Raw genomic sequence first — 26,690 nt, 5'->3', positions numbered from 1 at the left:
CTTTTCTATAGAGAAAAGAAAAATGTAGAAATACAGGGCAGGGGAGGTAGATATCTGTAGCTACTGGGTGACCCCCCCCGCAAAAATCAGTTTCTAGTTCTCCATGCTAACAATACATTTTAATCTATTTTTTAAAAAGTCATTTTGCCTTAGCTCACACCTGTAATCCCAGCACTTTGTGGGGCAGCGGTGGGCTGATCGCTTGCGTCCGGGAGTTTGAGACCCGCCTGGGCAACATGGCGAAACTCCATCTCTACAAAAATACAAACATTAGCTGGGCATGGTGGCGCACACTTGTAGTCCCAGCTACTCGGTGGGGCTGAAGTGGGAGGATTGCTTGATCCCAGGAGGTTGAGGCTGCAGTAAGCTGAGATCCTCCCACTGCACTACAGCCCAGATGACAGAGTGAGACCCTGCCTCAAAAAAAAAAAAAAAAAAAAAAAAAAAAGGCCGGGCATGGTGGCTTATGCCCGTAATCCCAGCACTTTGGGAGGCCAAGGTGGGCAGATCACCTGAGGTCAGGAGTTCGAGACCAGCCTGGCTAACACGGTGAAACCCTATTTCTACAAAAATTACAAAAAAATTAGCCGAGTGTGGTGGCAGGTGCCTGTAATCCCAGCTACTTGGGGGACTGAGGCAGGAGAATCGCTTGAACCCGGGAGGCGGAGGTTGCAGAGAGCCGAGATTGTGCCATTGCACTCCAGCCTGGGCAACAAGGGCGAAACTCTGTCTCAAAAAAAAAAAAGTTATTTTCCCTCATTCTTTCTCGGGTTTGTTAAAATATCCCAGCAGTGTGGTTTGGCAGAAAGAGCATCAGAGCGTAGGCTTTGGAGCCTCCCTGGCCTGGATTCAAGCTCTGCCCATTTGGTGTTTCTAGGCCTCGGACTCCTCACACAGAGATGAAAATAATAACATTGGCATCTCTCTTTATAAATAGCATTTTTCAAAATCTCTAATCCTCACAAACTACCAACCTATCACTCAGAATCTGTCCATACAACCCAGCAAAAATAATCACCAACGAGGGATGTTCATCCTGAACGGCCCCAACGGGACAGAGGACATGCAAAATACCAGCCTCTGGGGCCTGAGCGCAGCTGCTCTGGAACACAGACTGCTTTTGAAATGAACAATGCGAGCACGAGATTGATGTTTGGACAGGCTGACTGCGAAGGCCCTTCCCTCTCTGGGATTCCATGATTCTATGAATATAAATTGTTTTCTAGAAAGAAATTAACGTGTCAAGTTGAATCTGCACCCATTTATACAGAGCCACAAGACTTGACAGAAGTTCCAGTTAGTTTACTGACTTGTTTAAAAAAAAAAAACAGGTCTTGCAGCAACTGAGGTTGGACTGCTCCATGGAAAAACTTATCTGTAGCACTACAAACTGCAGAAGAATTTAGAAGGCCTTTGTGCACTGTCCTCATCCAGTTGCACTTGTCTTCCCTTCTTCAAAATCTCATGTTGGCCATCAAGTTGATGAAGTATTTTCTCTAGGAGACCTTGAGAATTCTTTCTGTGTCATCAGGGCTCTGAACAGATGCATTTCACGGGGAGAAAGGGATCGTTATTGTTATTTGGATTCCAAAAGTGAAATCCTAAGAAAGTATCATCACACAGAATGCATTTTTGAAATAACATTTAAGGAGCTAGTGGGTGCTGGGAAAATAACTTTTATTTACAATGAGAAGTACTATCTGTGGCTAATAACTGCATATTTAATAGTAACTGCATTTCTTATTAAATATTCCAAAGACATTAAAAGAGCTTCAAATAAAAGAAAATCTAAATGCCAGAAAGAAAAAAACCCTGATCAGTGTCTTTATTGTGATGTCATAGCTTCTCACAGAAAATTATGGACTTTGAATTTTAACTGAGAAAATAGTAGCTCACTTGATATTGTAGGTGTGTGACCAAAACATGATTATACAACAAACTTCCATCAATTGAACCACATTGTGCACATTTTCACACTTGATTACATATAATATCATATTTGCCTCTATTCTTTGGAGTACAGTCAGACTGTAAGTTCTTTGGAAATGTTTTGGTACTTTAGTATTCAGCACAGGCATATGATGGGCCTCAATAAACACTTAACAATGAGCATTTCAGAGATGTTTTATATTCATTTCTGACTGACTGTCAATTAATGGGGTTCTCTTCCTCTGTCCTCCAGGTGATTATTAATGATGCAGAATCCAACTTACCAGGGGCTACTATTTAAAGATCTTCTGCTCTAGTGAAATTAATAGTCTCCCATGTCCTAGGGCTCTGTAGATTTGAAAATTTGAATTTCTCTAAATCAAAGGAAACAGTGGAAAAATACTATGAAGCTAAGACCAAGGAAATGGGTAGGGTATAGCTCAGGAAGAAAAGCACATATTCTATCACGCATGAGAAAAGAAAAGGAGTCACGGGCCTGGGTAAAAACAGAAGCTATTAAGGTTAAAAATGTGACCTTTGGTGGACGTATATACAGATATATCCTTGGATCTTGCATCTTTGTGCATCTTGAGCATTTACAGTTACTCAGGGCATCGTGGCAGAGTGTTGAATAAGACAGAATGAGGCCATGGAACAAATTGCAACCTTCACTCCCCAACTGGAGGATGATTTAGAGAGTTCTCTCTTGACCAGAGCCCAGGCTGCCACCACCCTCCTGGCCAAGTGTGGCTTGAATCAGAGAGTTCAGCAATGGGGTGGAGAGGTGGTGCTTCTGCTTCAGTTTTCATAAAAGGGCATTTTGTGTCATAGGTAGGAGAAAGAATGGAGTGGTTAAGAGGGTGGGCTCTATGGAAAGTGCCTGGGTTCCTGAAGTCCTATACAGCAATTTCCCAGCTCTGTCTTCTTGGGCAAGTTATTTGACCTTCTCTAAGCCTCAGTTTCCTCATCAGCAAAATGTGACAACACGGTACTTTCCTCACAGTGTTCTCTTAGGTCAAGTGGTGTAATTCATAAAAGCAGTTAGTGTGGTGCTAAGTAAAAGAGGAAAAATTAGCTATGGTTTCAAAGCACTCTCCTGAGTTATGCGTCATTCTTTAGACATTATCTTATTTTTCCAATTCCTACTCTAGGACAGGTCCTCCCTCCACCAAAAGAGCATTGCTCTCATTTATTAATGTGAGCAGGATGTCCATAGGACATAATTTCCTGAAGGTCAGTAGAACTGCTTCTGTTAAGAGCAATCACCCTCCAAGTCTGCCTGATTTGCCACTGACTATGGCCCTTCCAAAGTGGAGGTTTAGTAATGAATCCAGATGTGATTAACGTCTCCTGCTGTTGCTTGCTCTTCCCATTGTTTTTGGCTTTCTGTTGCCTAATGGCTACATGTCTGGGACTCCTATTTTTAACAAACATTTAAAACCTGACAGATGACAGCTCTTAGGTTATAATTGTTTGTCAAAAATAGGATTCTCAACAGGTAGCTGTTAAATACAGAAGAACTGAGTTATTAGGGAAGGTCACTGACAATAGTGATTGTTTTGACATGGGCTGGAAAGTGATATACCAGAGAGGAACAGAAAATGTCGGGTCAACACCAGCACTTTCAATCAAGAGAACTAAGAACCATCCATTATGCAACAGGCAGACATGGCAGAGGCAGTGCCAAGAATTTGTTTCAATCTGCCTGCACCCTGTTCTGAGACTGAGTGACCTTCTTGGAAGTGGGTGAATTTGCCCTGCTATTTCTGGCAGCAGTTCCGGTTCTCAGGCTCTTTATTCTACCACTTGCACTTCTAAAGTAAGAAATATGTTGTCTGCTTGATACCGAGGCCCCGGTGCCAAACACATTCTTTCGATGATGTAGGGGAAAGTCCTGCATAAATTGGGCATATGAGGACAACAGCCTGAAACTCTGAAGAAGGAGAGCATGACCTTTTCCTAGCTATTTCTGGGCAACTCACCTGAGCTAATGCATCATCTTTTCCTAGGAGGAGAAAGAATGTGAACACACACACATACACCACTCACATGCACACACCACATATATGGATACACATGCATACATATTTAATAATACTGGAATCTGTATTTTTCTCACCTGTTATTAAGCTATTAAGGTTTAAAATGTGATCTTCAGTGGACATATGCAGATGTATCCTTGGATCTTGCATCTTTGTGCAACTTGAGCATTTACAATTACTCAGGGCATCATGGCAGAGTGTTGAGTTAGAGACAATGAGGCCATTATTATATGCATATGATGTCTAAATTGGCTATCCAAAAGAGATATTTATCCTTCAACATGTAAAAAAGACTTGTCATTTTGAAAACCAGCCCAAGGAAGACTGTAGAAATGACTGTTCTCTTCCCCATCATTTGTCTTCTCCTCATCATTATTTTCCTACTTATTTTGGGGTGTTTTTGGTGTATGAGATCACTTTTGCATTTAACTTCTAACCTGAAGTTAAAAGTGAAAAGTCCCTCCAATAACTCCCTTGTTCTCTAACCCTTCCCTGAGGCACAAATCTATTTTCCTAGGTGCTTGGTGGCCATCTCTCCCTGTATCCCCACAGATGCAAGAGTCTTAAACCACACATCTGTTTACTGTGAACTTCCCCAAACTGCTCCTCCACCTGTCTCCCATTTTGAAATTGACGGCCTTCTCTTGCCATCTTCTTTAGTTCTTTTTCCACCCATCCATCTCCCCTGTGACCAGGGATTGCTTGTGAAAAAACTCAAATCTGACCCAGTTATTCTTGTACTTAAAATCTTCAGTGACTCTCTTCCCTACAGAATGAAGTCCAAAATTCTTATTAAGATATATAAACTCCTTCCCAATCCAGCTTTTGCCTGTTATCAGGAATCCTTTCCCACTGGGCCAGCCTGGCAGCCTCTGCTCCGGCCATGCAAATGTTCCTGCTGTCTTTGGAACACAGAACACGTCCTTTGCTCTTTTTTGCCTGCATGCCTTTGAGAGTTTCTTCCTTCTGCTTGGAATGTCCTTTTCATCTGGGCAAAAACAATTCACCACTCAAGATTCAGCCCATTGGTACCTTGTGGGTGATGCTGTCCCTGACTGTCCCAGCCAGTGTTAGAATCTGCTCCCTCCTTGGGGGTCTCACAGTAAACCTTGCCAAGTTAGAGACTTATGTTGGTCACGCTCTCCTCCAGGTCTCCAGCGCCCTGGGTTTCCATGACCCAATGACCTAACATAGTACCTGGCTTCTCGTTGGAGCTCAATAAATGTTTCTTGATATAAAGATATAAATTAATTAATTAACTTGGATTTCTTTTAAAACCCCTGAGAAAGTGATGGGATTTGCCTTTAAGGAAAGCCTGAACTTTCAAGAATACATCAATGGTTAAAAGTAGGGTAATTACAATTAATCAGAGCTAAGAAAATACCTTAGTGGTTACCTGGTTCAACCAGCAGCCTTTGCACATTCAACACTGGGATTACCAGATATAAAATTGCTCCCACAAACTTACTGGGGGCAGAGAGAATTAGAACCCATGCAGGTCCCAATCCCCAGTTCAGGGGCCTTTTCTGAAAGCTTCCATTCGAAGTGTTCAAAATTAGAATTATCCACAATTCTCTGATAGCACGGATTTGACCTGCCATATGGATGTGGATGTTTCTGTAGTCAGAAAACTACTAGTTTATACAAATAAATACTGCAAAAACAAAAACAAAAACAAACAAGCAAAAAAACTGTTATATTTGACCCCTAGGCAGCAAAGCAGGTTGAATGGGAACGGCTACAAATTTCAACCACACGAGGGGTGTTGAAAGTAATAGGAAAAGAGAGCGGAGTAGCTAAGAATGAATATTTTTAGATTTGATCATGTTTATCTAACCTTTGGTTTGAAAAATCTGTCTGTGGGTCCCTTGCACCCACCTTGTCCCATGAGATTCCGCATTCTCCCTCTGAATAGGTCAGGCCCAGGATCCCACAGGAAAGGCTGATTCCTTCATGTCCAGGGAGCCGTAACCCAGGTCCTCCCAGAAGATAAGGGACAACCAGAAATAAATGGAAACAAAACAAAAAAGCTTCATCTTTTTGCAACCTTAGAAAAAAAAATTTAAATAAAATTTGAGAGAACAATTTATTTACCTAATTTAAAAAGTTAGCCAAATATGTATTGTGTGCTAAGCGCGATTGTCCTCATCTTCAGCATGAGGAAGTGAGGCTGGAAGAGGGAAATAACTGGCCTAGGGTCACAAATCAAGCGACAGGGAACCTAGGGCCTCGGTCTGTCAGCATCATAACCCTGCACTCTGCTGCTGCCTCATTCAGGGTGGTGAAAAGACTTGGGACTTTTTATTGTAGCTGAATTAATTTGCCTTTGACCAAAGAAGTGGAGCCCAGTCCCACTGTGGATGGCAGGAAGGGTTCCGGTCTGTACAGCACAAACCTTGCTTCTGGTTCTGACAGAGATTCACTATCAAGGAGCAAGTTTTGAGTGGAAATGGTGGTGATGCTTTGGGAAAAAATGAAGGATGTGTTGAGTGCCCAGGCTATGCACTTGACACGTGACCATAGCCTCTCTGGGAACTCCAACCTGTGTCAGATATGACAGACTCAGGACTGAAACTGAGACCACCTGTGTTATCACAATTTAGTTGTTTGTTCCAGGAACACTTCCCTCAACAGGAGTAAGACTGTAAATCAATAAATAACTGCACAATTTGCTTCAGAAAATTCCTGTAGGAATTTATCTGAGACAACAGGCAAGCAGCTTGCTATTCAAACAACAGTATACCTGTCAAGACTTGCTTCAAGACCTTTGCGCTGCTAAGCCGGCCAATCTTACACTATTATGTTGCAAAGCCTATCCAATCTCAACCGGTTGCACCTTGAAAGTCCTGCCGTGAATCATATGTGCCCCAGGTGCTAAAACCCTATAAATATCCATTTTGACTTCCTTTTTATGAGGCACTGCTAAGATTTTGTCATGGTGGTATTCTCTCTTCTCGAAGTAACTTCTAATTGATTTGGCTTGGTGAATCGTGAGGTCTGATGATATTTTCAAAAGATCAGCCCTAGATATTTTCAGTTTACTGATGTGGAAACAGGTTCGGAGAGCCCAAGTAACTGCACTTAAATTGCATAGCCCATAAATCTGGCAGAGAAAGACTCAAATCTAGATGTCTGTTCCTGAAGACTGGGTTACCACAAAAGCCTTAACTTCTCTATCTGTAAAAGAAGAAATCGCATTGGCTTGTGATGAGTAAGATTCCTCCCTGCATGCGTTAAACTCTGATAAAAATATATTTCACCATTGTTCAAGCGATGGTAATTTTCTTCCTTTCTCTTTTATTAAAATAGCTTCCCCAGTTTTGGTTTTACATGATTTTGTTTAGCTAAACAAATTGCAAGCCTAATAGAAAAGAACCCTATAGGATTTTTCTTTTTATCATGGTAAAAGACACATAACATAAAATTCAGCATCTTAGTCATTTTAAAGCTCACAATTCAGCGGCATTTCGTACAATCAAAAGGTTGTGCAACCTTTGCCACTATCTAGTTCCACAAAGTTTTCATCGCCCCAAAAGGAAGCCACAGACCCATTAAGCGATTACTCTTCCCTCCCCCTCCTCCGAGCCCCTGGCAACCACTAGTCTACATTCTGTCTCTATGAATTTGCCTTTTTTGGATATTTCATATAAATGGACTCATGCAAGATGTGCCTTTTACGTCTGGTTCTTTGACTCAGCATACTGTTCTCAAGGTTGTTTCAGATTCTGTTTTCTGTAATCTTCATAGTATTTTTTTGACACCAAATAACTCCAAAGCACATTAATTATTATGACTGAGTGTTTTTCTCCTACTGGGAGGGGAGAAGAAATGGTCCTCAATGGTAACAATGTGAGAGGAAAACCTCCACACCCCTTGGCCACTTGATCTAAGGAGGAGCTCTCCATTCTCCCCAAACTCTGGGCTGAGGCCCAGCCAAAGCCCAGTTGCAGAGCCTGATAAGAAATATTGCATGATGGGACAGAAACCAATCACCTAGGCTTATTTTTCCAGCCTACCTGGTGTTTCCCTGGCTTGGCCTTGTGTGCATGTGAAGACAATGAGGCAAGCTGTTGGATGGAGCCAAGTTAACAGGTGAGACTTCAGGTGGGATCCGACTTGTACTTGGGACCATTTATGTTCCATTTTGCTAGACTGAATGGAAAGAAGCTCAAGGAAAGTTTTCTTGTCCATGCGTGGAGGAAGCCATTGCTCACTTAGAAATCAGTGTGGCTGGGGGTTCATGCACTCCTTCTGCAGATCTGCCACAGCACTGCCTCATGGCAGGTTGGTGAGCCTCTTTCAGACACTTAGGCTGAAAAGGATGCTCTTCATGAACAATTCAGATGAGAGTGCAGAAGGAAGTGTACACTGCAACATGCCCAGAACCCTCTCCCCTCAGTCTCCTACAAATGTCAAAGAAAATAAATTGAGTGCCTAATACTGACAAATCTAAATCATGATTTCATGCCAGAGACTAATATAAATCCTTTTTCCCGTGACAGCTCAGCACTTAGAAAATTTACTTCATCATTTCCTTTCTCAGTTAATGTCAAACTGAAAATTGATGCTTGATACATTTACTAGTAGGACATTTTAGGCCTTTTCCTTAGAGGATTTCTTTTTCTTTTTTCACCCCTCTGAGTTATGAATGATATAGAATGTAAAAATACAAAGAGAAAAGCTAAAATGTCATTACTTTTCCTCTTTCCAACCTTTAAAATAAAAACAAAAGGTCACAATGAGTTCAAAAATATTTATCTTATAAATACTGCATAGAAAATCATAAGTTGAGATAAATGTCAGAGACGACACCAAGACATATGACCACAGGCAATTTATGAAGCAGCTTAAAATAAAGAAGCTCTCTGTGGTACTAAGATTGCTGTGAAATTTTACCTTAGCTTTCTTTTCAAATACGGCAAGAATCTAAGGCAGGAGTTCTTAATGGACCCCTTGAAAATAATTGTGATGATTTTCATATGTAGATTATGTGTATCTTTCTGGGATGAAGATCATAGCCTTTTTTCTCTTTCTTTCCTTTTCTTTTTTCTTTTGTGATCTTAAAGGGGTTGATGTCTCAAGAATAAGAAGAATCTTTGCTCTGAGAGATGGTTGGGCTACAGTGATTTTTTTAAGTTCACTTCCAATTCTGAGATTCTTTGAAATCAGCATTGTATTCACTAAAGATATTTTCTTAGCTGATAGGTTGGTCTCTGCTAAACAGAAGGTTGGCTATATAATATATTGACTACTGTGGATTGTTTCCAAAAAAAGTTGTCCCCACATCACAATCATGCCTTTGGCTATTAATATCTGCTAACAGGATGTAACCTTAGCTGGTTCAAAATCTCCTGGGAATTGCCACTATTAAGTAAGTGTTTATTCCTCAAATTAATTGATTGCTGAATAATATTACTACTAAATCAATTAATGTAATATAACTGGTAGGTTTAAATATATTTTATTGCCTTTCCTAAACAGTAGATGGTTTTCTATGAAGGAACATTCCATAATACAGGTCCACAACTTCTTATTCCAAATTCCCAAATCCAGAAAGCTCTGAAGATAAGAGTCTTTTTCCATAACTCATTTGGCAGCAAACGTGACCTTACTTGAACTCATTTGGCAGCAAGATCTGACTTGAAGTGGTGTGAGGCTATTTATAGTCATTATTTACCCACTTACTGTGAATAATCATACATTTCACAGTAGAGACACCAATGTTGGATTATAAGATGCTGATCTGGACCCTGCTTAGGTGTTATGTAATATCTGATATCTGCTCAGGTGTTATGTAATATCTAGTATATGAACCATATTACCTTCCTAAAACCTCCAGATTCTGAATCCCAAAACACATCTTGCCCCACGGGGCCTCAGAGAAGAGCTTGTGGGACTATCCCATATATTTTACCTAAAAAGATATACACATATATACATATATATGCATGTGTATATGTAATATTAACTTTGACATTTCCAATATATGGGTTTTGTGGACACCCTTAAAAAGGAATAAAATGCTTTTCTCACCTTTCCCAACTGGACTGACATCCTGCAAGTTAGTTCTGATTTCTGAGAAATGAACTCTAAAAAGCACTTGTTTACTTTGTCTCTATTAATTCTTCAAAAGTGCAAGTGGAGGAAACATTAGCTACAGTAGCTTCCTGATTTCGAGGACAGTGTCTGCCTTGCCCTATACTCTATTGGGCCCAGCATGTAGTAGGTAAAACAAATGAATAAATGATTATAAATTGTATTTGTATTATTGTATTATAATTGCATTTGTAATACAGGAAGGTGACAATATATTATTATATTGGTTGGAAACAAAAAGCCTAAGAATGCAATCATCTTTTTTGCCACAGATTTCAAACTTTGCCCTACAACCGCAATCTAACATGTGTTAGATTGAACCCAGTTCCTCAGTGCCATCACAAAACCATCATTTTTATCCCCTGCATAAACATGATTCACCTCTTAGGCATCTGTCCAGAGTCTAAGACATCTGTCCAGAGTCCAGACCTAAGAGTGTGGCATTTTCAGAGGCACAGTTAGCTACGATGTTTCTCCAATATAGATCAGGAAAATGTAATTAGAGTTCAAATTCATCTGACATACAGATCAGAGAAAGAAAGATTTGAATGCTGGTTAGACATATATTTAATGTGTTTCAGGAAAAGAGCTATATCGTTAAATAAAATGGAAACAATGCTATTTCCATTAGCAAGATTAACAGAACCAAGTATCTGGGTTCCTATAATGTAGAAAAGGGACCAGTAGCTTTTCTATGGGAGATGTGCTTTAATCTCAAGAGTTGTAGGGAAAGCAGCAAAACCTCCTCCTGACTACCTGCCCTCCTAAGTCAAATAATGGATGAGAGCAAAGACATGTGTTGTCCTTGTAAAGAGACAGTCAGGTCAACACGACTTGACCGACCTGCTTAGGTGTCTCGACTTCTATAAAGGAAGAATCTGTCTACTGGGGAATGGGGCAGAGAGGGGAGCGGCACTTGGCTATTGGTGACAGAAAAAGGAGAGGCACAGAGTCCACTGCTGGCAGTGCCCATCCGATCCCTATCTAGGGAAGAGTCGGTCTCAAAGCCAGCAGACTTCCAGTGTTCCGGGCCACAGTAAAAATGGATGCAGTAGTAAGTCCTTGCAACCAGGCTTCTCAGTTCTGACCCCAGGGTTACTGTGAACCTTTTGGCTATACTGTCTTCCCTGGGTATACAGAGAGAATATCTGGTTATGCCCACAGCATGTATAATAGGCCTTGTGACCGCTACCTTGTGAATTATTAAAATGGCTTTCTGATTTCATATATCAATCTGAGGAGCTGACACAGAGAAATGCATCCTTACCAAATAGGTTTCTTGAGTGTTTGAAGCAGGGGGCCTGCAAATGTCCCAAGGCCATGGCCCATGGAGGTTTCCTCATGTCAGCTTCTGCCTGGCTCCCACCTTCCCAGTGTGAAGCCTCAACACTGAGTTTCTTGCAAACAATAATCCCGGTAAGGGAATAAAAATATAATGTTATTTAAAATGAATTCTGCACGACTGAGAACACACCTACAATTTAAAAATCTCAAGTAAAGTCTTAATGCTTTGTCAAAAGGCAAAAATCCATATAACTTGGACCAGCTAAAGATCCCATATAAACTCTAGCTTTTGTGCTAAGATGAGAAGATAATGATTATGAATCTGTTTTGAAACCTTGAGAGGGCTGTGATGTTTGTTTGCCCCAAATATATTTTTATGGATATATTATTTCTTACAGTATTAACAGGCCGAAGTAACATTTAAAATAGAAATTTGTACATTAATGAAATGAAATCTGCTCTCTTAGCTACGATGACTGGGTCCACGGAACGCACTGGGGCTTGGGATGGGGCTTTTTTTTTCCCCGTAGAGTCCAGTGAGAACAATGTCTCTGGATCTCTCAGTTAGAAAGGAAAGAATCCCATTTAAGATATAATACAATAAGTGACAAATAAATCAAGTATTTTTCCCATTGACAATTGACCTAGAACTTAGAACACGTAGTTCTCATTTAGCAATTTTGGTGAAATGCCTATTTTTAAATAATGATGTACACTTTCATACAGTATATACCACCTTTATGGTTATAGAATTTATGTTGGTTAGGTACAGAATTCCAACAATCGATGTGCCATTTCTAGAAATAAGTGCATTTCTTAGAAATATTTGGAAAACCTCATTGTTTCCTGTGATACCAGCAGAGGTTGTCCCATATATTATACATTGCAATTTGAGGCTTAGCACTTTTCCTAGAGAAATTATTCTTTGTGTCTAATAGTGAAAATCTGGATGTACAAAAGAAATAGAGGGTTATATCACATCTTCTTGCAGTGCTCAGCTCCAGTCAGGCCTGTTACCACTATGTGCCTGGACTGTTGCGGGAGCTAGAGAGCTTGTTTCTCTGACTCTAGTAGAGTGCAGTCAATGAATATTCAGAGTGCATACCATGTATGTGGTAATGCATCAGGCACTGCAGAGTTAAAGATAAAAAGACAAGTTCTAAAGAAACCTCTAGTCTGGTAGGGAATGGACAAGTAGTTTGGAGACATGAAAAAGAGACTAACTTAGGAGTCAGGCACCAAGACTAGATCTCTGCTCACCTATTGCCTTGAACGAACTGCCTGAGGTCATATGCATTACCTCCGTAGGGGCATGACCTTGGGCAATTAACAGGCCCTCATACTTATGCGCTCAGAAACCTGCTTGGTAGGAGTGTGTTTCTCTGAGTCAGCTCCTGAAGTTGATACATAAAAATCAAAAAGGTCAGCTGGGCGCAGTGGCTCACGTCTGTAATCCCAGCACTTTGGGAGGCTGAGGCAGGCTGAAGGCTTGAGTCCAGGAGTTTGAGACCAACCTGAGCAACACGGCAAAACCCTGTCTCTACAAAAAATACAACAACTAGCCAGATGTGGTGGTACGTGCCTGTAGTCCCAGCTACTTGGGAGGCTAAGGTGGGAGGATCACTTGAGCCTGGGAGGCAGAGGTTGCAGTGAGCCAAGATCACACCACTGCACTCCAGCCTGGGTGACAGAGTGAGACGCTGTCTCCAAAAAAAAAAGCAATTTAATAATGAGCTCACATATATGGAATTACATAAATCTTAGTTTTCTGATTTGTACAATGAGATTTTTAAATTTACTAACTTAGAATTACTTTGAAGATTAACTGAGATGTTAATATCTACCCATCATGCCTTCTGATGCCAGGTGAATCTTTCTAAAACACTGTTTTAATCCTGACACTCTTGCTTATAAATCTCCATGCTTTTAGGAAGATTAGATTTCAACACTTTTGCATAAACTTTTTGATCTGTTCCCAAACCACTTTCCAGGTTTATCTCCAATTACTCTATCAAAATGAAGTACCCACAACTGCCTATTCATTGTCTGATCATTCTTCTTGACTCCCCATACCTCTAGGTTTTTGTTTATGCAGTTTTCTTCTATATAACTTCCCCTGGAATGGCCATTCATGCCATTTTCTCTCCTCATCTAAGGTCCATGTGGTTATCCAGCCTCTAGGTTATGCCACCCTACCATCCACTCTCTCCTGCTATTGAGCCCTTGAAATGTGCCTAGTTCCAATTAAGATGGGCTAGAAATGGAAGATACACATCAGATTTCAAAGATTTACTATTTTTAAAAGTGAAATATCTCATAAAAATGTTTTAGATCAATTACATATTGAAAGACTAATTTTATCTATTTTTACTTTAATTTTTAATTGTACTAGAAAATATAAAATTAAATATATAGCTTGCATTGTGTTTCTATGAGATAGCACTGGTCTAGAACCCTACTTTTGGCCCAAGCATCTGGCACTCAACCACACCTGCCTCATATTTTGTCATTTTTCAACACATGGATGTCTAATCTCCCCAACCAGAGTGTGACTGCCTTGGGGACAGGCTCTGTCTTAGGCTGGGTGCATCCCATACAGCACACTCACTCAGTACATGATACCCTTAATTAAGAACAGATGAACATATGAATCACAAAAGACTAATCACAGAAATCCTCTATAAAGTTACGCTCCCCAAGTGTTTTCCCAGCACACATAATGTGAAAAACTTTGTCTCTGCCAGGCACAATGGCTCACACCTGCAATCCCAGCACTTTAGGAGGCCAAGGCTGGAGGATCAATTGAGCCCAGGAGTTTGAGACCAGCTCTGACAACATAGGGAGACCCAGTCTCCACAAAAACAAACAAAAAATCTGGGTGTGGTGGCATGTGCCTGTAGTCCCAGCTACTCAGGAGGCTGAGGATCATCTGAGCCTTGGTGAATTGCTTGAGCTCAGGAGTTCAAGACCAGCCTGGGCAACATGGCAAAACTACATGTCTACAAAAAATACAAAAATTAGCCAGGCGTGGTGGCGCATGCTTGTAGTCCCAGCTACTCAGGGGAGGGTGAGATGGGAGGATCGCTTGAGCCTGGGGGATTGAGACTACAGTGACCTGTGGTTATGCCATTGCACTCCAGCCGGGGTGACAGAGCAAGACCCCATCTCAAAGAAACAAACATAAGATTTGTTTGTCCCTTTAGGTATATTAACACTCAAAAGGTTTGAAGAGAGTTGTAAACATGTGCCCTTTCGGGAGGCGGTTTTAATTGGTTGCCTGGTCCGGGAAAAATTTTACGTTTTTAAAAAAATATTATATATTTTATAATTTATAAAACATAAATTATCTATAATAGAATTTACATTTTTAAAATGTATATGTCTGTTTTGTCCCATGCTTACAGGATGCTTTTTACAGTACTGTAAAGGTTTACTAATCTTCATGTTATACTTCTTCACTTTGCACAATATTTTCTTCTGATCTTCAGAGCTTTGTGACTCTGGTGACTGAAAAAAGTTACTAGCATGATTCCAGGAATGAGGACATGTTGAGGACATCAGACCAGGTCAGAACTTAATATTTTGTATCTTGTTGTGCTCTTTCTTGTCTCTAGCTAGAAGGAATCCCTGTTACTGGAAATGATTCCCGAGTGAACAACAGAAAGAATGAATGGATTTGAAGTTGTTTATAAAACAAATGGAATTATTGAGTGCATAGAAAGCTGAGGAGAGGGTGTCACAGTTTTACATGTATATCATCAAGAGGGTTTTTTGTTTGTTTGTTTGTTTGTTTTTGAGACCGGGTATCACTCTGTCACCGAGGCTGGAGTACAGATCAGGGCTCACTGCAGCCTTGACCTCCTGGGCTCAAGTGATCCTCCCACCTCAGCCTCCTGAGTAGCTGGGATTACAGGCACATGCCACCACGCCCAGCTAACTTGTATTTTTGGTGGAGATGAGGTTTCACTGTGTTGCCCAGGCTGGCTCAAACTCCCGGGCTCAAGCGATCCACCTGCTTCGGCCTCCCAAAGTGCTGGGATTACAGGTGTGAGCCACTGTGCCTGGCCATCAAAAGGATTTTTATAAAGAACAGTGGCTCAGTCCTCAGTTTTTCAGATTTCCCTGAGATCAATCATGAGTTAAAACAGGATGAGGGATCTGGGTTTGCTATAAAAGAAACATTTGCTGATAGGAGGGGCTATTCAGTAGACCAGGTCTTTAAATCTCAAAATGATCTCACTGGATCATCTCTCTAGATCTGCACTGATCTAGGTATAACCTTGCACGGGGCTGGGGTAGTGTTTACTAGACACATCAAGATCTTTCCCATGCTGAAGAGTCTGGAATTCTTCTGAGTGACTCAGTTTTACTTAAGTATGCCTATTTTAAGAAAAGAAAAAAAAACATACTATCTCTGAATTGATCACAAAATCAGTTAAGTGCAACGAGTTTCTTAAAAAGAGCATCTTACTAAAATGTTACTTATAATGGTTTAAAAAAAATCCCTTGAGTGAAGAAAATGTTATTGGAATGTCTATTAATGTTTACCCTTTAAGAGTATTTTTTACAAGGACTTCAAGTTTGCAGGTGCGTTCCTGTAGTTAACATAACAGAAATTGTAAGCCAGTAAAGTTCCTGTAGATTTGTACCTGTTTATTAGGTTGGGAACAGAGAAACTCAATACCCAGCAACCCATAAAGGAGGGGTGTGCAAAAATATAAACTCCTGTTGCTCTCAGTGCTTTTCATCTCCGAATTGCTATTCCAAGAAAAAGGAGAATAATCTAGATAGTTGCTTTAGTATTTATAACTCAATGCAAAATTGTAGAGTTGAGTAGTTTTCCAAATTGGCTTTCTTTTCTCAAAGTGGCTGTGGGTTAAGAATCATTAAACAATAATTTTTGCTCAGCACAGAGCAAACAGGTTTTTTAATCCGAAGTTTGGGAAGATTATTTTATTCAGTTGTGGTTTCTGTAGAATTTTAATTGCAGCAAAAAATGAAGGACCATTTGTTTGAATGCATGGGCTATTATATATATTTTTGCTATTTTTAGTTGTTCTTTTCACTTAAAAAAAAAAAGAAGAAGACGGAGGGATTTCTGTGGGTGGAGTTGCTAGGAAAGGGAAAAGGAGGCCAGGAGAACGCATTCAAAAAGATAGACTTTGCAAAGCAAAGAACTTCTGTCATAGCATCTCAAAGAGATTTACAAACAAAGGCTACTGATCAGGCTTTGTAGGAAGTGAACCTGAATGGCAAGGAAACTGATTGACTTCCCCAAGGTCATTGGGCACAGTGGGAACTACAGTTAGACAGCCATTGTGGCCATAGTGGGCCATCTGCTTGAAAGAGTTTTCTACACCCCTAAAATTTTATCCACAATTCCCACAAATCAGCTAGCCTAATAATAATTAGCAAAACTAATTTGCAAATAGTTGAAGGTGGAACAACTAATGTCACCTTTTGAAACCAAGATAATGAGACTGACAAGGTCACATGGTTACGAAGTGACAATATCAGAAAAAAGAAAGCCTAAGATAGTCCCACACCCCAAATATTAAACTCATCCTGAACACCTTTGATAGGAAAATACAAACAAGTATTTAAATTTTTATCTGCTTGGAGTTGCCACCTAATTGTGAGCAATACTGAAATTCTCAGGAAGAAACCCAAACTTGACATTTAAAATGCATCATAGGTAAGTTTTGTGTCATAAGTGGGAAGAAAACAGCGTGGTCTTGCTGCTCCTAATTAACAGCTATGAGCAAGGGAATACGGAGAGACAGGAAAAATGGAACTGTAAATGTTACAGATGTTGAAAATCAGAGCTTTAGGAAATGATTTGTGAGAAATTAATGCTCCTAGGAAAAGAAATGTATCAAGAACTAGATATTCTAGATATTTCTAGCTTATTCAAGAATTGCAGGCTGGGCATGGTGGCTCGAGCTCATATTTTCAACACTTTGGGAAGCCACGGCAGGCGGACTGCTTGAGCCCTGGAGTTCAAGAGCAGCCTGGGCAACATAGGGAGACTCTGTCTCTACAAAAAATACAAAAAAAAAAAAAAAAAAAAAAAAGGGGTCAGGCTTGGTGGCACGTGGTTGTAGTCCCAACTACTCACTCAGGAGGCTGAGGTGGGAGGACCACTTGAACCTGGGAGGTCGAGGCTGCAGTAAGCCATGATTGTGCCACTGCACTACCAGCCTGGGCAACAGAGTGAGACCCTGTCTCAGAAAGAATTGAAGAAGTGCTCCAACGCTGGGCGCGGTGGCTCACGCCTGTAATCCCAGCACTTTCGGAGGCTGAGGCGGGAGGATCACGAGGTCAGAAGATGTAGACCATCCTGGCTAACACGGTGAAACCCCATCTCTACTAAAAATACAAAAAATTAGCCGGGCGTGGTGGCGGGCGCCTATAGTCCCAGCTACTTGGGGGGGCTGAGGCAGGAGAATGACGTGAACCCGGGAGGCGGAGCTTGCAGTGAGCCGAGATCGCGCCACTGCACTCCAGCCTGGGCGACAGAGAGAGACTCCGTCTCAAAAAAAAAAAAAAAAAAAAAAAAAAAAGAATCGAAGAAGTGCTCCAAAAAGGGCTAGTGTGTATGGTGTTTCTAAGACAAGAATGATCTTCAGGTATAGAAGCTGGGGACGTGATCATTGCCAAACATCCAAGAGAAGGCGAAGGTTTAAAAGCAGTTGCTTACAAAGCCTTCTTGGATGCTGCTAACATTACTGCAAAGATCATGCTCTGATAGTGCCAGCAGTGTGGCAGCTTCTTGGAGCTACCATTTTTGCAGTCTGTCATTAGAGCTATCGGATTTGAAGCCGCTTATCTGTTCTATGACCAAATGATCGAATCTGATTGATTCAGGCACTATCGCCCTCCACCTACAAAAGGGTAAAAAGACTATTGATGAGATAAATTAGCCTACAAAGTATCTATTTCTAGTATTCCTACCTCTTTGATTACATCATAACAGCTATCTAGTAGAGGCTCCTTAAATGACAGCCGACTAAACATAGCATTTTCAGGAGAGTGTTATCCTGCCGGAAGAGTAGTTCAATAGAGTTTGCTTAAAAATCATTGCAATGTAGCAATGTTATTTGGGAAGCACTGAATAAAAAATTATGAGATTCAGGAGCAATATTCTAGATGGAAATTTAAATGGTGCAGAGGGTGTATGTGAAGAGGAAGAAAGAGAAATTAATTTAATTCCATTTGCTGATGTGACTGTAGCACAACTATTTTTAGGTATAATCCAAACAGTGCATATCTTCTCCATTTTGATTAGTAGAAAATTGGCAGGGAGTCAAAAGAATTAGTATTTCTCAGCACATTATGCTAGAAATGTACAAATAAAATGACATTATCTGTGCCAATGTGTTTAATTTACTTCTAAGGTTTTAATTTTTTTCCTTCAAATAAACAAATGAGTCCAGCTTGGTTAAAAACATTTTTTAAAAAGTCTTTCATAACTGGCAGCAAAAGTTATAGAATAATTTTTCTTTAGATCCTTGCTGAGAACCTCTTACAAAAAACTTAAATGTTAATATTACCCTGATACTTTGGGTGCAGAATTTCTGTCTGGCAATTTTATATACTGCCAGAGGAACGGGCACATTCAACAAAATGTGAAATTAACATAAGCTAGGAAAATGTGCTTAACGAGGAAAGATTTCACAATAGCCACTTAGGAGTTATTAATAATTCCAATTCCAAAGAAAGCATAGACTAAGAAACAAATAAATAAACTCTATTTGCAAAGTTTTATATAGGCAAGTTCACCAAAGTATGAAGCCATATGCTATACCAATTACACATTTCTACATCGGAGAGAGAATTTATAAATCCTGGAAAATCTCCATTGAGTTATTGTTAGTGTTTAACCTGAATGTAACGTCCAATGTAGCAAATCTATGAATCTTGATCACATTTTCCTGCTTTGATTTTAAGGTTTATGCTTTTGGTACTTTGATACACACAAGCCCATGGGTAAGGCTGCCTTTTTGCACACTCAATGTCTTCTTCTTCCTATTTCTGCAGTGCACAGTCTCACCAGATTAAGCAGGACTGGCTGCTTTCTCCTCCCACTGCCATCGCTACTGGGACTGACAGCCCAGCTCCCCACATTTCCTATTATAAATCAATGGCTGCCTTCTTCAAAAGTGACAAAAAGTAGTCTTCATGGGAATTTGGAATCACTGACATGGTCTGTTTCTGAATCCATGTAATTTTCAGTTGGAGAGCTTGGGAGATCACACAAAAATCTTTTCTATTTCCTGCCAATACATAGAAACTGGCCCCAAGATTACAGTGGTTTCCTCTAACTCACTAAAGTGACTAAACCTGTGTACTAAGTAGTCAAATTATACACATTTGTTCTTAAAGCTTAAAGGACTTTCATGATTTTAAGACCTGAGTGATTTTAAGACCTGAGATTTGAAGGGCCTGCGTATACGTTTTGGGCTGGGAAGATTTCTTTTTATTTAAATGTGAAGACTTATCTAGACAAAATAAGTAAATAAACAGGAAACCAAGAAAGTGAAGCATTTACCTGGTACTTCAGTGTCTAGTAATTTCAAACAAAGAAGGACAAAACCCCTAAGAAAATGCATCTTACATACTGATGGTCGGGGGTGGATAGAAATTAACCATATTTGGTTCCTAGGGAAATTATAGTGACATTTCATCCTGAGACTGATTTTACATTCTTCAAAATATGTTTATTTAAGTATTTATCTTTGTATTCTTAAAGAAGCTCTCCTTTTTCCTTTTTTTTTTTTGCTGGAAAGGGGTTAAACTTCATAGCAGCTTTTGTTGAGGCTGTTACTGTTCATGCAACCTTCTGCTGGTCTCTAAAACATCTACGTCATTAACTTTCTCAGAAGACGGTTGCCTTGTCTTTAGAATATGCCATTGCAAAAAAGAATATTCAGTCTCAACTTTTCCCTGTTAAACAATACTCTGCTCATTTAAAGTGTAGCATAAGCCAGAAGTTAATATTCTTTACTTTGGTTTCTTTACTGTATGGTCATGAAATAAAAAGCTTATTTAAAAATATAGTAAGTACTTTAAATGTATTTTGGAGAATGTAAAATTAATCTCAGGACAGAATTGCACTATCCCTTCCTTTAGGAAATAACTTTATGAAAAATACCCCATCCTTTGGGTGCTGTAATTTTGTTAGAAACTTAAATCCTTTCACACTTGCTTTTGCCTATGATCTGTCCACCCAGAACTTCTGGCAAAATGATCTATTTAACTACATAAGAGAAAAAAATTTACTTCAGAAGCCCTTTTATACATTCTTGCTTAACCATGAAAGCATTTTTCATTCTAAACAGCCTCTGGAGAAATCTGCACAAACTGATCATCTGCAGGCTGTGATTTTCTATTGGAAAACAAAAATAAGCTGTGGAAGCCACTTATTGCATTCCAAGTAGGCAACTGATCATTCAATGAGTTAGTCTTTCCTGCATTTCCATGAAAAGTTGCAGCTGAGTTAAATGACCGCATCACTTTTTTTTTTTTTTTTTTAGGAGATATGCAATCACAAAGGTCACTTCTTAAGTCAAGTGCAGCAGATGGGATCTTGAAAGTGCCTACAAGTAGTCTAGAACACCTTGAATCCGGCTGTGAAAATTTAGGGCAAATCTGTAGCTCTCAGTAGGTAAACACCTTATTTAGGTCTGGAGGCATTTTGCTATGTTATTGAGTCATGGAAACCTATTAAAAGAGCTCTATGGGAAATCCAGTCTATATTTTGAACAAAACAAGCTGTCTTTTTCATTATCACTGACCCTTTACAGACACACAGCACATAATCTTGATTGTGCTTCATTGGTATTTATTGCACATGGACCAATTCCTCACACAGTAGTTAGCTGCACCAGAGTATAAATACTTGGTAAAACACACAAGAGGAAGTAGGATTTACACACAAGTGCTAACTTTCACCAGCAAATTCACGTGGGCACTTGGACATAAAAAAAAATAAAAAATCCTTAAGATAATTATATTTATAATATGGATACAGTTACAGTACCATGATAAAGGAGTATAAAAAGGTATTTTCCCAATAAATCATTAGCTCAATAACATACCAGACAACAGAAGTAGAGTTTGAATTTTATTTAAGATCTGCCCAGCCCCTCTCCCTTTAAAAAATATTTAATTTCTTTTTGTGCAAGTAACATCTTCTGTGGATTTTGTAATTCCTAACACTGCAAAAATGGCATTTTGAACCACTCCTTTTTTTTGTTTTTGTTTTTATCCACATGTGCAGTAATCTGAACTATTTCTCTCTCTCTCTTTTAATGTCCTGTCTTCAATTGACAGAGTCACATGTCACAGAGAGAGGCTCTGCGCCTGGTCCTTCCAACTAATATTGATACATAAATAAGCTGTTTAATATAAACAAGTCTTTCTATCTGCTGTGCAAATGCACAGTGTGAGGTAGAAATCCCTCAGCCTGACCACCCAGGCGCGCGGGGGACAGCGGGTTTGCCCTACACAAGGAAAGCAAGGTGGGGCTTGTTCCAAGAAGAGCTTAACATTTCTTGAAACGTGATTTTTTTTTTTATTTTGCCTCCATCCTTTCTCTTTGCTTTCATAACAGCAGAAATCATTACTTAGAAATGAAAATGAAATTTCTCTGGAAAGCAAAAGGAAATATGTCTTGACAAACTGTCATTCTCCTCTCTCTGGCTGGTAGAGTGTTCCTGTTACCGGGAAAGGGATGGGAGCCACGTTGATCGATTTTAATCCCCTCCTAATGCTTCTCCCTTCCCCTAACCCACCCGTCTTCCACTCCGGTCCTCGCAGAGAGTGTCAAAAACCACATGGTGGGGGGAAAAAAATCTAAAGATGCATCAGACGCACACACAAAAGAAGGCCGGACCACAAACAGAAAAATAAAAAAAAGAAAAAGAAAGAAAGAAGAAAGAAAAGAAAAAAAAACAAGGAACATCAGCAAGCCACTCTCCCATCCCTCCCCAAACTTTCCTTTTTGTGCAACGGTCCGTGGCTTTTCTGTTTGCCTCGGATGATTCAGACGAGGATTGTGGGCTTCGAGTTCACCTGCTTTCGGTCTTGAGTAAACACAGATCTCCTCGTTCCCCTGGGAAGCCGTGCCCGGCGTCCGCGCCCCGCGCCGGGCCCTACACCTTGGATTCCGAGGCGAAGCCGGGGCGGCACGGCTCGTCCAGGCTCGAGTCGCTGTCCGCCGCCGCCCCGCCGTTGCAGCCGGCCCAGGGCTCCAGCAGGCGCGCGGGCGGCGTGGCCCCGACGACATCGTCGTCGTCGTCGTCCGAGGCGGCCCCAGGCGACGGCGGGGGTCCGGGCCGGGCCAGACAGCCCGAGGCGCGCGGCCGGTCTCCGTGGGTCGCGTGGCGCCGGCGGGCAGCCCTGCGCGCCCAGCAGAGCAGTCGCTGGAAGGCCTTGCGGAAGTCCGGGCTGCGGCAGTAGATGATGGGGTTGAAGGCCGAGTTGGCGTAGCCCAGCCAGTTGAAGAAGACGAAGAGGCGGTCCGGCACCAGCTCGCGGTGGAAGGCCTTCACCACGTTGGCCAGGAAGAAGGGCAGCCAGCAGAGCGTGAAGACGCCCATGATGATGCCCAGCGTCTTGAGCGCCTTCTGCTCGCGCAGGGCCACGAGGCGCGAGGGCCGCCGCTTACCCGCACGCCCGTTGGCCAGCGGGGCTGTGGCGGCGGCGGCGGTGGGGCGCTGGGGTCCGGGTGGCGGCGCGGGCGCGGGGACCGGCGAGGGCGAGGGCGGCCGCGCGGGGCCGCCGAGGAAACGGCGCTCGCAGCTGTCGATCTTCTTCACCTGCTTCTGGGCCTCGCGGAACACCCGCAGGTACACGAAGGCCATGATGCACAGGGGCACGTAGAAGGAGACCACGGACGAGGCGATGGCGTAGGCCCGGTTGGTGACGAAGTCGCAGCACTTGGGGTCGTTGTAGCAGCGGCGCGCCTCGTCGCTCTCCGCCCGCCACCAGTGCATGAGAATGGGCAGGAACGACACCAGGGCCGAGATGGCCCACACGGTGCACACGAGGCCCCGCGCCCGCGCGCGCGTCAGCAGGCTCTGGTAGCGGAAGGGCGAGGTGATGGCGAGGTAGCGGTCCAGGGCAATGACACACAGGGTCTCGATGCTGGCCGTCACGCACAGCACGTCCACCGAGGTCCACAGCTCGCAGAAGAAGGAGCCGTACTCCCAGCGGCCCCATACCACGATGGTGGCCCCGAACGGCACCACCAGCAGCCCCATGACCAGGTCGGCGCTGGCCAGGGACATGATGAAGAGGTTGGTGAGCGTCTGCAGCCGCGGCGTCTTGGCGATGGCCACGATCACCAGCACGTTGCCCGCCACGATGAGCAGCACGATGAGCGCCATCAGCAGACCCATGCCCGCTGTCCACTGCTGCGACAGCGGCTCGGGGCCTTCGCCGGCGGGAGGCAGCAACGAGGCGGGCGGCGACGCGGGCACCAGCAGCCGCGCCGCGGTGGCCGCGCCGTCGGGGAGCGGTGCGGCCGACGACAGGTTACCGGGCTCGGAGGCGCCCAGGACGAGCGCCCCCGCGCCCATGCCGAGCTGCGGAGGCCGGGGGCGGGGGGTGTGGCAGGGCTGGGCCGTGGTTGGGGAACACCCCAGAAGCCCGGGCGGCGGGGTGCGCAGAGGGAGGTCGCGGCCGGGTCAGGGCAGCCGCGGCGCGGGGCCGGAGGCATGGGCGCCGGGCGCCTTTCCCGCCGGAGCCGAGCGCTGTCGCTGCCGCCGCCGCCGCCGCCGCCGCTGCTGCTGGAGCCGCTGTCGCTGCTGGAAGAGCCGCCGGGACTTCAGCATGTTTCTGAGCGCGCCGGGCCCGCAGCTCCGGTACCCAGCACCCACCCCACCCCGCTCCCACTCCCCAAGCCAACCCCCGGGGCCTCGCGTCAGGCTCCTGCAGCCAATCCGGGCAAAGGCACGCCCCCGTCTGGTCTGCCCCCCCCACCTCCAACTCCCCGCACCCCCCTCCCGTTGGCAATTGAGCGGCTCCTGAGAGTCCCGGGCTGATCGCGTAGCTAGTGCCTCCAGTGCGCCCGCGGGTTCCTGCGGACGCGCCCCTTCCTGCGCCCGCTGGTTCCAGGTCCCTGTTCCCCCGCGCCCCCTTCCGCGCCTGGCTCCCCCCCGGGGCCCCTTCCCCTCCCTCAGCCCCCACTCGCTCCCGCACCCGCTCCTGCGCCCCGTTTGCCTCCCGCACTCTGCTCCCTCCTGCGCCCCCGCTGCCCCCGCATCCCCTCGACCTGCAGTGCCGGGGTTCCCCGCGGAACAGAGCGCTAGCTCCCTTGAGCGCGGAGGGGAGCTTGGTGTTCAGGAAGCGCCAGAGCGCCTGGGACAGCTTGTCCGCCAGGCTTGGAGGAGTTTGCCCTGCGAGCTTGGTTGTGATGTGGGGTAGCCTAGCAGGGTGTGTGTAAAACCCTTCCCCCGTCAACACGGGACCCAGCCAGCATGCGTCGTGACAGCTTGGGGGATTGGAGGTGGGTGTTAGTGGTTAGAAGAAACTTCCCAGCAGAGCGGGTTGCTGGAGCCAAGCGCGCATCTGTCAAGAATGCTCTCTGGACGCTGTTCTTGCAAGGATCCTCTGTTGAACCTCAAGTGCAGTAGATGTGGAAAGGAAGCGAAGGTTTGTGCATCTAACAGCTAACGCTGAGGGCCCGTTGGAATCGTACACACTCCTCAGTCCTAGCTAATGAATGTGTGAGCATGATGCAAAAATGTATGCTCATGATATAAAGGGAGAGGCTTAGGGAGACAGAAACGTTGAGATACAGAGTAAACGATACCACCGCGAGGGGGGAAAAACGCGTTTAATTACATTTTAGACTTTTTAATGATAACACCTGTATTTTGTGTTTTATTACTCATGTGATTTTATAATTTGAGCTGGGTCAATACAAACAAAAAGGTACTGTCAGTTTATGCTGACGTAATGAACTGCGATTTCAGATTCCTTGGTCTGCGTGCTTGTTTTCTCCTTTGCCCAAGTTCCCAGATTCTCACCTGAGATTAGTTTTGGAGGGATGAGACAAGAAAACATATAAATACTCCAGAGGATTAAAATCCAAAAGCATTTAAAGTTGTATCTGTGTTTTTTTTGAGTTGGCAAATGAATCGCTTTGAAATTAGTGAGTTGTTAACCTGGCAAAAAGGATTATATTGGGGGTGGGGGGACAAGAAAGCCATGAATATGCAATATGGCAGGACTGCGAGCCCCTTCTCTAATTTGGCTCCTGTAGTGTCCTCAGCTCAGGCCTGAAATAAAAAATAAAATAAAATAAAATAAAATAAATCTCTAATTGAGTCCTTGAGGAGTAAACAGCTTCTAATTGTTTATGTAAGGGTGCATGAAAATGTTATATAATGCTCACAGGTCCTTCTAGCATTGGAATAAGAACAGCGCCTGCAACAAACATCAACATGTTCGTTGATGTTGGTCATCAATATGACCAAGCTCATATCCTTACCTTGCAAGGAAAGACCTACTTCCACAGCTGTCCAGGTCAAAAGCAAAAAGTAATGTTTTTCAAGTTTATATAAAATCAAGCAGTTTTAACCACTTTCTCTTACATAAATGCAAACATATGAATTTGCTTTAGGCCCAAACCTCATCATCAGTGTGTTAAAACTGGGGAGTGATTTGTTTATTCACCCCCTGCCCATGATTTATCAGCTGATTTTCCAACTTGGGGAGGTTGAGGAGGGGTGGCTAGGAAACAAGAGGAGTTAGAAAGAGGGGAGGAAGGAGACTACACCCCAAGTTATCCAAGTCACTGCAAGCCTGAGACTCCTGGCTTCTTTCTTTTTATTTTTTTTGAGACGGAGTTTCACTCTTGTTGCCCAGGCTGGAGTTCAGTGGCGTGATCTTGGCTCACTGCAACCTCTGCCTCCCGGGTTCAAGTGATTCGCCTGCCTCAGCCTGTCAAGTAGCTGGGATTACAGGCGTGTGCTGCCACACACGGCTAATTTTGTATTTTTGGTGGAGATGGGATTTTACCATGTTGGTCAGGCTGGTCTCAAACTCCTGACCTCAGGTGATCCACCTACCTTGGCCTCCCAAAGTGCTGGGATTAGAGGTGTGAGCCACCGTGCCTGGCCTCCTGGCTTCTTTCTGGACCCACAAGGGGCAGTCTCAAAATAGCCAAGGGATTGGAAGAAGTTGAAATTGACGCTGCCCAGGAAAGGAGTTCTGAGTGCTGAGCTGCAGGGTGAGGCATAGGGAATGTGGGGAAGAGGCTTTTCCTTGCCATCTTTCTGTCAAGTGGTGTTACCGGAATAGAGTGTGTCAACCTTAAATGCCCCCAAA

General features: G+C 43.2%; 1 protein-coding gene across 2 annotated transcripts; it reads right to left on the bottom strand.

Moving 5' to 3' along the window:
* Positions 1 to 1,283: 1,283 nt before the first annotated feature.
* Positions 1,284 to 24,213, bottom strand: ADRB1 (adrenoceptor beta 1). 2 transcript variants are annotated; one of them, XR_010141618.1, is made up of 4 exons: positions 22,428 to 24,149; positions 6,715 to 7,148; positions 5,850 to 6,018; positions 1,284 to 1,535 (listed from the first exon to the last, which is right to left on the bottom strand). XR_010141618.1 is itself a non-coding variant. In XM_063727765.1 (1 exon), exon 1 carries the CDS (start codon positions 23,933 to 23,935, stop codon positions 22,508 to 22,510), a length of 1,428 nt encoding a protein of 475 aa, XP_063583835.1. In that variant the 5' UTR covers positions 23,936 to 24,213; the 3' UTR covers positions 21,179 to 22,507. The 2 variants fall into 2 exon arrangements, 1 of the variants encoding a protein (XP_063583835.1); XM_063727765.1 differs by lacking the exons at positions 1,284 to 1,535; positions 5,850 to 6,018; positions 6,715 to 7,148 and having other exon boundaries at positions 21,179 to 24,213.
* Positions 24,214 to 26,690: the final 2,477 nt, after the last annotated feature.

The sequence above is a fragment of the Pongo abelii genome, chromosome 8, assembly GCF_028885655.2.
Source record: "Pongo abelii isolate AG06213 chromosome 8, NHGRI_mPonAbe1-v2.0_pri, whole genome shotgun sequence".
Lineage (NCBI taxonomy): Eukaryota > Metazoa > Chordata > Mammalia > Primates > Hominidae > Pongo > Pongo abelii.
The sequence above is the reverse complement of the archived record's forward strand: the minus strand, read 5'-3'. Positions and strand labels throughout refer to the sequence as shown.

What these genes read in the sequence shown, in the direction of transcription:
- ADRB1 (XM_063727765.1), bottom strand. Translation starts at nt 23,935, where the DNA reads ATGGGCGCGGGGGCGCTCGTCCTGGGCGCCTCCGAGCCCGGTAACCTG.